The sequence below is a fragment of the Hemiscyllium ocellatum genome, chromosome 12 (genome assembly GCF_020745735.1).
Source record: "Hemiscyllium ocellatum isolate sHemOce1 chromosome 12, sHemOce1.pat.X.cur, whole genome shotgun sequence".
NCBI lineage: Eukaryota > Metazoa > Chordata > Chondrichthyes > Orectolobiformes > Hemiscylliidae > Hemiscyllium > Hemiscyllium ocellatum.
In genome coordinates this window covers 63,519,083-63,532,078 of record NC_083412.1, presented here as the reverse complement: position 1 = coordinate 63,532,078, position 12,996 = coordinate 63,519,083, and the positions used below count along the sequence as shown (strand labels likewise).

At 40.8% G+C, this 12,996-nt stretch overlaps 1 protein-coding gene across 1 annotated transcript in view; it reads right to left on the bottom strand.

Moving 5' to 3' along the window:
• cfap91 (cilia and flagella associated protein 91) overlaps positions 1 to 12,996 on the bottom strand; it is an 86,100-nt gene that overhangs the window by 72,929 nt on the left and 175 nt on the right. The window contains exon 2 of the mRNA XM_060832794.1: positions 2,878 to 3,035. Coding sequence (XP_060688777.1) covers positions 2,878 to 3,035 — 158 coding nt within the window. The remainder of the gene's footprint in view (positions 1 to 2,877; positions 3,036 to 12,996) is intronic.

Below are 12,996 nucleotides of genomic sequence, written 5' to 3'. Positions count from 1 at the left end.
ACAAAGAAGAAACCATGGTATCATTCGACGTGACGGCACTGTTCACATCAATTGACAAAACCCTAGCCAGAGAAACAATAGCCAACCTACTGAACATACATAACAGAACACAGGAGGCCGAACCTATCAACAAGGACGGCATACTTAAACTACTAGACCTGTGCCTCACCACACACTTTACATTCAACAATCAGATATACGAACAAATCAACGGAACACCCATGGGATCACCAATCTCGGGACTCATAGCAGAGGCAGTTATGCGAAGGTTAGAACATACAGCCCTACCACAAATCCAACCCAAACTCTGGATCAGATACGTCGATGACACCTTTGTAATCATCAAAAACACAGAAATAGAAAAAACACACCGAATCATCAACGCCACACTCACAGGAATATGATTCACGAGAGAAGAGGAAAAGGATAGCCAACTCCCATTCCTAGACGTGTTAGTAGAGAGAACACCCAACGGAGAATTCACCACAACGGTACACAGGAAACCAACACACACAGACCAAGTCCTAAACTATGAAAGTAACCACCCCAACACACACAAACGAAGCTGCATCAGGACACTATTCAAAAGAGCCACAACACACTGCAGTACACCAGAACTGCGAAAAGAGGAAGAGGAACACCTATACAAGGTATTCGTCAAAAAAGGATACCCACGCAACTTTATCACCAGATGCCTAAGAGATAGACCACGGAACGAGGACATGCCACAACCAAAAGGATTAGCCACACTACCATACGTCAGGAGCGTCTCAGAACTGACAGCCAGACTACTGCGACCCTTAAGACTCATAACAGCACACAAGCCAACTTCCACACTCAGACAACAACTCACTAGAACAAAGGACCCAATAGCCAGCACGAGCCAAACTAACGTAGTTTACAAAATACCATGCAAGTACTGCACAAAACACTATATAGGACAAACAGGAAGACAGCTAACAATCCGCATCCATGAACATCAGCTAGCCACAAAACGACACGACCAGCTATCCCTAGTAGCCATACACTCAGACAACCAGGAACATGAATTTGACTGGGAAAACACTACCATCATAGGACAAGCCAGACAGAGAACAGCCAGGGAATTCCTAGAGGCATGGCATTCATCCACAAACTCCATTAACAGACACATGGACCTGGACCCCATATACAAACCACTACAGCTGAAACTGATACCCGGAAACGGCAAGAACATCCATCAACAGACACATCGACCTGGACCCCACATACAAACTACTACAGCTGAAACTGACACCCGGAAGCGGCAAGAACAAACCACTATAAATACCGGAAGAAACATCAAAGCAGCGCTTCACAGGAGGCTCCAATAGCACTGATGATGTTCCCTAGCCAGGGAACGAAACGTTTGCAGCAAAAACTTCCAGCTCGGCGAACAGAACCACAACAATATTCAACTCTGTTATTCTTCCTGACAAAATGCATAACCCCACATTGTTTTCCATCTGCCAAGTTTTTTGCCCACTTGCATAACTATATCATTAACCCTCTGCAGACTCTTTGTCATTCTCATCATTTGCTTTACCACCTAATGTTCTGTCATCTGCAAATTTCACTTTCCTCATCTAAGTCATAAATATATATTGTATATAATTATAGCACCAGTACTAATGTCTCTGGCACTCTACTAGGTACAGGTTGCCAACCTTAAAATGGCACCCTAAGACTAAGTCCCTTTGTCCATCAGTTAGCCAATATTCTAACCATGCTAATATACCAACTCCAATGGAAGGGTTGTTATCTTATTATGTAGCCTAGCATGTGGTATTTTATCATGTGTCCTCTGGAAATCCAAATGCTTCCCTTAATCTATCTTCTGTTTTCTCTTCAGAACATTTCTAATAATTTTTAGGTATGATTTCTCTTCCACAAAGCCATGTAAAATCTGTTTGATTGTATTATTTTTAAATGCTTTGATATCACATCTTTTATATTAAGGCTCTAACATTTTCCCAATAGCACATGTTTAGCTAACTGCCCTATTGTTACCTGCTATTGGTCTCTCTCCCTTTTTGAATAAAGGTGTCACATTGGCAGTTTTCTAATCCATCCACACTTTTCCAGAACCTAAGGACCGAAGATTACTACCAGTGTTTTGGCTATCATTGTAGCTACTTCTTTTAATATCATAAAATACTAATCATGTCTAGTGGATTTATCAGTCTTTAGCCTCCATTAGTTTCCTGCTACATTTTCTTATGATACTTCTTGCATCTATTTCCTTTCCCTCTTTGCCCCTGGATTATTTAGTATTTTTGGAATGCTCTCAGTGCCTTCTGAAGTCAGAATTGATGTGTTTTTCAACTTCTCTGTCATTTATTGGTTTCCCATTATTATTTTGCCAGTCTCATTCTCAAAAGGAGCCTATGTTCACTACTCCCTCTCAAACTGAATGCTAAATAGTATCAAGTCATGGTCATTGTTCTCCAGAAACATTTTTACTCCAAGATCATTCATTGAACCTGCCTCATTACACATCACCTGAGTGAAAATAGATCCAAAATCCCTGGATGAATCTAAAACATACTGTTCTAAGAAACTGTTCAAAATAACTATGAATGTTTCCTCACGGCTGCCCCTGCCAATCTAACTTTCCTAATCTACTTGAAGACTAAAGTCAGCCATGAATAACATAACCTTTGTAATATGGTCTCATCATCTGACTTATTCTCTGCCTTACAGTATAGCTTTGAATAAGCCTTTCTTCAAGAGTTAAATTTTTCAAACAGGTAGCCAAAGCAAGAAATGCTGTTTAAAGATGTTTGAATTTTACTTATTACAAAGTTTACATGTAATTGACTATTTAGATCATTTAGAAAGAACATATTTAGAAATTACATTGCCAGTTGCCTGATGGCTTCTTGTTTTTTCTCTCCATATCCTCTCCAGCGTTGATCAACAAATTTTGGGACGGGGTCATTACGATCTAGCTGAATGGTGTAACTTGGAAAACGTTCCAAATTACTGAACATGGTCTTATAGTCAGGCACTTTCTTCTGCACGATTGAAAGAAATGTACAGAATTTGTCATACTTGGACACAGACAACTATTCAAAACACATTAACTTACATAAATGAATATGACAATACAATAATGTCACTTCATATAAAAGTAAATTATGAGAAGTCAATGTAGTAAGCATTTCTGCACTTCAATCTCCATATCTGAAAAACATACTGTTGACTTTAATGGCAGTAAATTTTACATAAGTAAATATCAGTAAGTAATAATTTGCCACTGATTCGATCATTTAGCAGCTCACTACTTCTTCAAAATTATTTTATTTGCCAAATGGTAATTCAGACACTTTATAAACTCCTGGTCTCCTATGCAGCATGGTGGCTCAGTGGTTAGCACTGCTGTCTCACAGTGCCAGGGACCTGGGTTTGATTCCACCCTTGGGCTACTGGCTGTGTGCAGTTTGCACATTCTCCCTGTGTCTGCATGGAGATGCTCTGATTTCCTCCCACAGTCTGAAGATATGCAGGTTAGGTGGATTGGCCATGCTAAATTGCCCAGTGTCCTGGCATGTGCAAGTGAAGTGGATTAGCCTTTGGAAATGCAGGGTTACAGGGATAGAGTAGTGGGGAGGGTTTGGATGAACTCAATGGCCGAATAGCCTGCTTCCACACTAAGGATTCTACAAAAGGTATACCTATATTTCTGCAGAAAATTTTGTCAAATTTGCTTTTGACTTCTTGATATGATAATAATTTATGGCATTACCTAAAAGCATGACATTTAGGCATATTTTCAAAAATAACCATAAATTTCAAAAAATATAGTCACAGGTTACAGTTTGTGAAAGTCAAAATCTAAAGTTTTGAAGGTACATCTATACAAAAACATATGTATTATTTGTGAATTGAATAAAAGAAATGGTTCCCTTTTTGGCAAATTTCAGAAAAACTCCATTGGCATAGTCAAAACAAAAATATCATGAACTACAGCAATACCATGATGAGGATATTCCTAAAATTGCCAATAAAATATTATTACAAGATTTCCACCAACGTACTTTTCGAAATTGCATTTTCTGTTACTTTGTGTGCAATGGCAGATTTCAACAAGAATCTCACTTTTGATTGACAGAGAGAAAAAGCATGTCAAACCACAGCCAATGATTATAATGTCCACAAGCACAGCAGGTCACTCAGGATATCTAGAGAGACAAAGAGAACTGGAGTTGCACCAGAATGTTGAAAAGTAACAGAGCAATTTACACTGACCAAAGCCATGAAATTCAGAAATTCTGCAGCAGATAATATTGACAGGGTTAAGGATTAGAAAATAAAAGGTCTTTAATACAAAGTTAAGACTGTAGAGAAAGGTTTGCAAATAACTTTGAAAGGAGTGGCACGAGCAGTCACTGTCTTCTCAAGCACCTCAGTAACAGCTATTCAGTGTCATAAACAATTTAGTTACATTGTTAGATGGACTACGTGAAGCCACAAGTGTCCTTACAGAGGCTGAGATACTGCTAGAAACATGACCCATCTTCACATACCCAGAATTACAGGTCCTAAGGTAAAATTAATGAGACCCTTACTGGGTCTAAAAGACCCCCACCATCCTTTGATGAGTACACCTGTCACATTTCCTGTTTGAGTCAGTATAGCAGACAAAGCTGGTACATTGCTTGCACCTAATAACAAATGTCGGAGGCTGTGATGTTTACTGATGATTTCACATGGTCCAGAGCCATTTGTGATTCCTCCGATACTGAAGTGCCCTTGTCCAAAAAGATTAGATTCCCTACAGTATGGAAAAAACAATGACTGCAGATGCCGGAAATCAGTTTCTGGATTAGAGTGGTGCTGGAAAAGCACAGCAGTTCAGGCAGCATCCGAGGAACAGTAAAATCGACGTTATGGGCAAAAGCCCTTCATCAGGTATTCCTGATGAAGGGCTTTTGCCCGAAACGTCGATTTTACTGCTCCTCGGATGCTGCCTGAACTGCTGTGCTTTTCCAGCACCACTCTAATCCAGAATCCCTACAGTATGGAAACAGGCCATTTGCCCCAACAAGTCCATACAGACCTAGACAACATTTAGATTTGGACTGATAAGTGGAAACTTACATTGGAATCACACAAGTGCCAGACAATTAATATTGAGAGAATCCACCATCATCGCTTGATATTCAATATCATTAGCATTACCGAATCCCCAATTATCAATATCTTGGGGGTTATCACTGACCGGAAAATCAACAGTACCAGCTGGCTGTCAGCTCAGCTTTTTTGGATAGCTGGTTTGCAACGAAGAATGATGCCAGCAGCATGGGTTCAATTCTTCCACTTGCTGAGGTCACCACTGAGGGTCGGCCTTCTCAACCTCATCTGAAAATGTGTTGCTGGTTAAAGCACAGCAGGTTAGGCAGCATCCAAGGAATAGGAAATTCGACGTTTCGGGCATAAGCCCTTCATCAGACTTCTCAACCTCATCCCATATCCAAAGTGACCCTCAGGTTAAACACTCCAGCGTAATCCATCTGTAATGAAAGAACAACCTCTGGCCCTCTGTGACTATGGCAACTTTCACTTTTCAGAGCAGTTCAGTGAAAGGGGGTGTGTAAAGAGCAGCATCAGGCAAATGCGAAAATGAGATATCAACCTGTTGAAGGTATAGCACAGGACCACTTGCATACCAAACATAGGCAGCAAGTGACAGACAGAGGTAAATGATTCCGCAACCAGTAGATAATCTGCAATCCAGTCACATCCAGACATGAATGGTGGTGGACAATTAAACAATTCACTAGAAGACAACATCCATAAATATGGGGGAGGCTGGGACATCAGTGCAAGAGATAATATAACATGAGATTTGAACACGCACACAGCCCAAAGACTCCAGTGATTCTTCACTCCACTGAAATCAGGTCATTTCAAGCAGGAAAGGAAATTAAGGATAAACCAGATACACTATATACATGGAAGGACTGTAGGTTGCATCAGGCCGTGGAATTCCTTTGTTTATGGCCTCCCGTCCCTCATCTATCACTACACCCAATACATTTTTATTTCTAGCAAAAGTCCATTTGTCTGGTCCAACTACCCTCCATTACTGTTGTTATCTGTTGCTGCAAGTTACACAGGACTGCTCAGGTCCTTTGATTGGCACCCCCTCAATGTCAACAATTAGATTGGTGGTCCCATCACAATAAAGCTGAAGTATTTGCATCTATCTTCAGCCAGAAGTGCCAAGTGGATAATCCACCTTGGGCTCCAATTGAGGTCTGCAGTATCACAGATGCCAGTCTTCAGCCAATTCAACTTATTCAATGTGATATCAAGAAACACCTGGAGGACAGGACTGCAATGGCTATGAGCCCTGTTAATACTCTAGCAAAGTACTAATGACTTATGTTCCAGAATCTGCCATACCCCTAGCCTTACTGTTCTAGTACTGCTACAACACTGGTATTCACCCAGCAATGTGGAAAATTGCTCAGATATGTCCTGTAAACAAAAAAACAGAACAAATCCAACCTGGTCAATGACCCATTCCCCATGATAAGAAGAATTAAACAGCTGAATATTTTTTGAATGTAGAAAGAATGTAGAAAACTACAGAGCAGAGAGATTCGAGAGTCCTTGCCCATGAATCATAAAAAGCTAGCATACAAATTCACCAGATAATAGGGAAGGCAAAAAGTAATTCACAGAGAATGAATACAAAACTAGTAAGTGCTTGCTAAAAATATACAAGGCTCTAGTCAAACCACAACTGCAAAGAGTCTTGGGTCCATTACCTAAGGAGAGGTATACTGGCACTGGGGCAGTCCAGAGAAGGTTCACAAGGCTGAAACCAGGTGTGAAGACACTCTCTTGAGATAATGAGAAGAGGTTGAGTAGGTTGACCTGTACTCATTGAAATGTAGGAAAAACAGAGGCAACCTTATTGAAATATACAAAGATTTTTAAGAGGACTGGACTGGTTAGATGTAGAAAAGTTATTTCTCCTTGTGGGAAAGTCTGGGAGCAGAGGGCATAATCTCAGAGTAAGGGGTCACACATTTAAGACAGAAAAGAAGAATTTCTTCTTTCAGTAAACAGTGAATCTTTATTGCAGAAGGTGGGTCATTAAGTATATTTAAGGTAAGCCTTGGTAGATTTGTAACTAATTAAGGGTTATAGACAAAAGACAGGGAAATTGATGTGAGAATTATCAGCTCAGCCATAATTTCACTGAAGGGCAGCGTGAACTCGATGGACTGAATGGCCTGCTTCTGCTCCTACATCTTATTGTCTTAATTGATCTACTCTTAATGATCAGTAACTTGAGGATGGGTACATTGATTATGCAATCAAGCAGCACTTGCTTAACAAAACCTGTTCACTGACTTTTACTTTGGGTACCACCAGGACAACCTTGCCCCTGACCTCAGTACAACCCTGGTTCAAACATAGACAGAATTGAGGTGAGAGTGACCACCTGTGAAACAAAGGCATCATTTGATTGAGTGTAACATCATGGAGCCCTAGCAAAACCACACTCAATAGGAATCGAGGCAAACTCTATAAGTTGGAGTCAAACCTGAGAATAACAAAGATGGTTGTAGTAGTTGGAGGTCAGTCATCTTAGCTCCATCTCATTTCTGCAGGCATTCCTCAGGATAGTGTCCTAGGCATGACTGTTTTTTTTTCTGTTTCATCAATGAAATTTCTGCCATCAGAAGATCAGACATTTGGATGTTCGCTGATGATCCCACAATGACCAAAAGTATTTGTGACTCCTCAGATACAAAGCAATCCATGCCAAATGCAGAACGACCTAGGGAACATTCAGGCTTTGGTTGACAAGTGGTAAGTAATATTTGCACTTAAATACTATTTAACAATTGCCCATTGACATTCAGTAGCATTGCTGAATCCTCCACAATCAACATTCTGAAGTTTGGAACAGAAACTGAACAAGACTAGCAATATAATACTCTGAATACTAGAGGAGATCAGATGCTCAGAAGTCTGTTACATTAGTGAGTAACTCACCTCCTGACTCCACTAACCCTACCCACTGTCTAGAGGGAACAATTTAAATGTGTATTGGAACACTCCCTACTTGCTTGGATGAATGCAGCTCCAACAATGCTCAAGAAGCTTGACACCATTGAGAACAAAGCAGTCTACTTGACTGGCAACCACATGCACAAAAATTTGCTTCCTCCACCACTGATGCTCAGTATCAGCAGTAAGTATCATCCAAAAAATGTACTGCAGAAATTCACCGAGGCTCCTTATATAACACTTTCCAAAAACAGGACCGTATTATCTGGAAGGACAAGGGTAGCAGGTACATGGGAACACCACCATTTGAGAAATCTCTTTCGAGCCACTCACCATTCTGATTTGGAAACTTATCACTGTTTGTTCACTGTTGCTGAGTCAAAATCCTGCAACTTCCTCCTTAATTGCATTGGCGGTGTACCAACACCAAATCGACTGCAGCAGTTCAAGAAGCAACAACCCTTTTCAAGGGCAACGAGGAATGGGTAAATAATGCTGGTTTGGTCAGCAAAGCTCACATCTAATGATGAACAGAAGTCTTTCTGCATGTAGGCATTGACTGCTTTATTTATCTCAGAATTTGCATATGACATTGAACTGTGCAATCATCAGTAAACAAACCCAATTCTGACCATACGATGGATGGAAGGTAATTGATGAACTGCTAAGGATTGTACAGCCTTCAACACCACCCTCAAGATTCACTGTAGTGGTGTTCAGGTATTGAGATGATTAGCCTCCAATACTGACAGCTGTTTAAATACTGAAAGAACTGTGAATGCTGTAAATCAGAATCAAAAACAGGAATTGCTGGAAAAGCTCAGCAGGTCTGGCATCAGCTGTGGAGAGAAATCAGAGTTAATGTTTCAGTGATTCTTCCTCAGAACTTCCTTTGTGCGGGGGGGAAGAGGTGCAGTCCAGAACTAAAGGGCATAGGTTTAGGGTGAGAAGCCGGTGCGTGTATGGAATGAGCTGCCGGAGGAAGTGGTGGAGGCATTACAACATTTAAAAGGCATCTGGATGGGTATATAAATAGAAAGGGTTTAGAGGGATATGGGCCAAGTGCTGGCAAATGGGACTAGCTTAGGTTAGGATATCTGGCCGGCAAGGCTGAGTTGGACAGAAGGGTTTGTTTCCATGCTGCACATCTCTATGGTTCTATGACTCAGTGGTGGTTATACTTACAAATAAATGTAAAACAAGGAGATATGTACAAATTGAATGGAATTTTGAACAATTTGTGTCTTAATGAATAGATTTCACAATGCACCTACCTTTGACCATTTATGTACAAGTATTCATCAGAATAAACCCATTGAATGCCTTTAAAATGTTGCAATTGTACCAGCCTCCACCACTTCCTCTGGTAGCTCATTGCACACACAAACCACCCTCTGCGTGAAAAGGTTGCCCCTTAGGTCTCTTTTATATCTTTCCCCTCTCACCCTAAACCTATGCCCTCTAGTTCTGGACTCTCCGACCCCAGGGAAAAGACTTTGTCTATTTATCCTATCCATGCCCCTCATAATTTTGTAAACCTCTATAAGATCACCCTCAGCCTCCGACGCTCCAGGGAAAACAGCCCCAGCCTGTTCAGCCTCTCCCTATAGTTTAAATCCTACAACCCTGGCAACATTCTTGTAAATCTTTTCTGAACCCTTTCAGGTTTCACAACATGTTTCTGATAGGAAGGAGACCAGAATTGCACGCAATATTCCAACAGTGGCCTAACCAGTGCCCAGTACAGCCTTAACATGACCTCTCAACTACTGTCCTCAATACTCTGACCAATAAAGGAAAGCATACTAAACGCCTTCTTCACTATCCTATCTACCTGCGATTCCACTTTCAAGGAGCATTAAGTGTATATGTCCTGCTAAGATTTGCTTTCCCAAAATGCAGCACCTTGCATTTATCTGAATTAAACTCCATCTGCCACTTCTCAGCCCATTGGCCCATCTGATCAAGATCCTGTTGTAATCTGAGGTGACCTTCTTCGCTGTCCACTACACCTCCAATTTTGGTGTCATCTGCAAACATATTAACTATACCTCTTATGCTCACATCCAAATCATTTATATAAATGATGAAAAATAGAGGACCCAGCACCGATCCTTGTGGCACTCCACTGGTCACAGGTCTCCAGTCTGAAAAACAACCCTCCACCACCACCCTCTCTCTTCTACCTTTGAGCCAGTTCTGTATCCAAATGGCAAATTCTCCCTGTATTCTGTGAGATCTAACCTTACTAATCAATCTCCCATGGGGAACCTTGTCGAATGCCTTACTGAAGTTCATATAGATCACATCTACCACTCTGCCCCCATCAATCCCCTTTGTTACTTCTTCAAAAAACTCAATCAAGTTTGTGAGACATGATTTCCCATGCACAAAGCCTTTCCAAATACATGCAAGTCCTGTCCCTCAGGATTCCCTGCAACTTGTCCACCACCGACGTCAGGCTCACTGGTCTATAGTTCCCTGGCTCTTCCTTACCACCCTTCTTAACCAGTGACACATTAGCCAACTTCCAGTCTTCCGGCACCTCACCGGTGACTATCGATGATACAAGTATCTCAGCAAGAGGCCCAGCAATCACTTCTCTAGCTTCCCACAGAGTTCTCGGGTACACCTGATCAGGTCCTGGGGATTTATCCACCTTTTGCGTTTCAAGACATCCAGCACTTCCTCCTCTGTAATATGAACATTTTTCAAGACATCACCATTTGTTTCCCTATATTCTATATCTTCCATGTCATCTTCCACAGTAAATACTGATGCAAAATACTCGTTTAGTACCTCCCCCATTTTCTGCGGCTCCACACGAAGGCCACCTTGCTGATCTATTCTCTCCCTAGTTATCCTTTTGTCCTTAATGTATTTGTAAAAACCCTTTGGATTCTCCTTAATTCTATTTGCCAAAGCTATTTCATTTCCCCTTTTTGACCTCCTGATTTCCCTCTTCAGTATACTCCTTCTTCCTTTATACTCTAAGTATTCACTCAATCTATCCTGTCTATACCGTACATATACTTTCTTCTTTTTCTTAACCAAACCCTCAACTTCTTTAGTCATCCAGCATTCCCTATGCCTACCAGCCTTTCCTTTCACCCTAACAGAAATATACTGGATTCTCGTTGTCTCCTTTCTGAAAGCTTCCCATTTTCCAGCCGTCCCTTTACCTGCAAACATCTGCCCCCAATCAGCTTTTGAAAGTTCTTACCTAATACTGTCAAAATTGGCCTTTCTCCAATTTAGAACTTTAACTTTTAGATCTGGTCTATCCTTTTCCATCACTATTTTAAATCTAATAGAATTATGGTCACTGGCCCCAACGTGCTCCCCCATTGACAATTCAGTCACCTGCCCTGCCTTATTTCCCAAATATGTTACATTTCTGTCAACGAAAGACTACAGATGGGAGGTGGAAGACTGGTGCACTGAGAACAACCTAGCTCTCAATGCCAGCAAACTCAAGGAACTCATTACTGATTTTCGGTGGGATGTTATTCATTCCCCCCTACACATTAACAGCACAGAGGTGGAATGAGTGGAGAGTGTCAAGCTCCTGGGAGTGGTCATCCATAACAAGCTTTCTTGGACTCTTCATGTGGACGCACTGGTTACAAAGGCCTAATAATGTCTCTTCTTCCTCAGGCAGCTGAGAAAATTTGGCATGATGGCGAATACCCTTGCCAACTTTTATAATGCGCCATCAAGTGCATTCTGTCTGGATGTATCACCACCTGGTATGGCAACTGTACCATTCAAGAACGGAGAAGGTTACAGAGTGGTGAACTTAGCCCAGACAATCATAAAGGCCAACCTCCCATCTATAGAATCTATCAGCCCGCTGTCAAGGAAAGGCCGCCAGCATTCTCAAAGATCCATGTGACCCTGGCAATGCTTTTCTACAACCTCTACCATTGGGGAGAAGGTACAGAAGCCTGAACACATGCACCAGCCTGTTTCACAACAGTTTCTACCCTACTGTTGTTAGGATACTGAATGGACTCAAACTCTTAGCATTCACCTGTACCTGTGTTTTTGTTTTTGCCACTGTTTACCTATTATTTACTTATCTCTACTACTTAACTATATGATTTGCCTGTGTTGCTCACAAGACAAAGCTTTTCATGGTTCCTCGGTACAAGTGACACTAAATTCAATTCAATTCTGATGAAAGAACATTGACCTGAAATATTAATTCTGCTTTTATCCATGGATACTGTGTGACACGCTGAGCATTTTTGATTTTGTTTTTTCCTCCTGGAATTCCAAAAAGGGTGTTATCAGCATTGCTAGGTCCATCTAGTACTGAATGAAGTCAGAATAGCAGAAAAGGGTATCCATAACCTACCTATTGTACATTAAACTTCTGATTATATAATATGAATAAGGAGGTACTGAAGCATGTGGATGCATAACAGTGCACTTGCCAAAATTACAGGCAAGGTAGTAAAAGTTCCTATTTTAAAGAGATTAAAACAGATCAGGTTACAATAGCAAGCACATCTTTCTGATGGTGTCAACTTGTTGGATAATTCTGATGTCAAAACTCCAGATTAATCTGTAATGCAACTATCAACAGGTCAGGAATAAAAACAAAAAGTGCTAGAAAGATTCAGCAGATCTGGAAATGTCTGGAGAGAGAAAAACAGACTTAACATTTTAAATCAAACTACTTTTCTTTTATGGCATCCATAAAATTGGCAGTTTTCTTAAGGACAATCCAGAGCAGTGTCTGAGAGAACAAAATAATTTGCTTGGGTGGAGGAGCATAGAATATAGTAAGCAGTACACATTATTGTTTATTTCAGAATTTCTCAGAACATGATCAGAGCAGATTATGCTATCCGAGGAAATCTCAAAACTATAGATCAAACATTTCTCCAGAAAAACAAACACAGAAGAAGATTTCATACAATAATGTATTTGATTTGA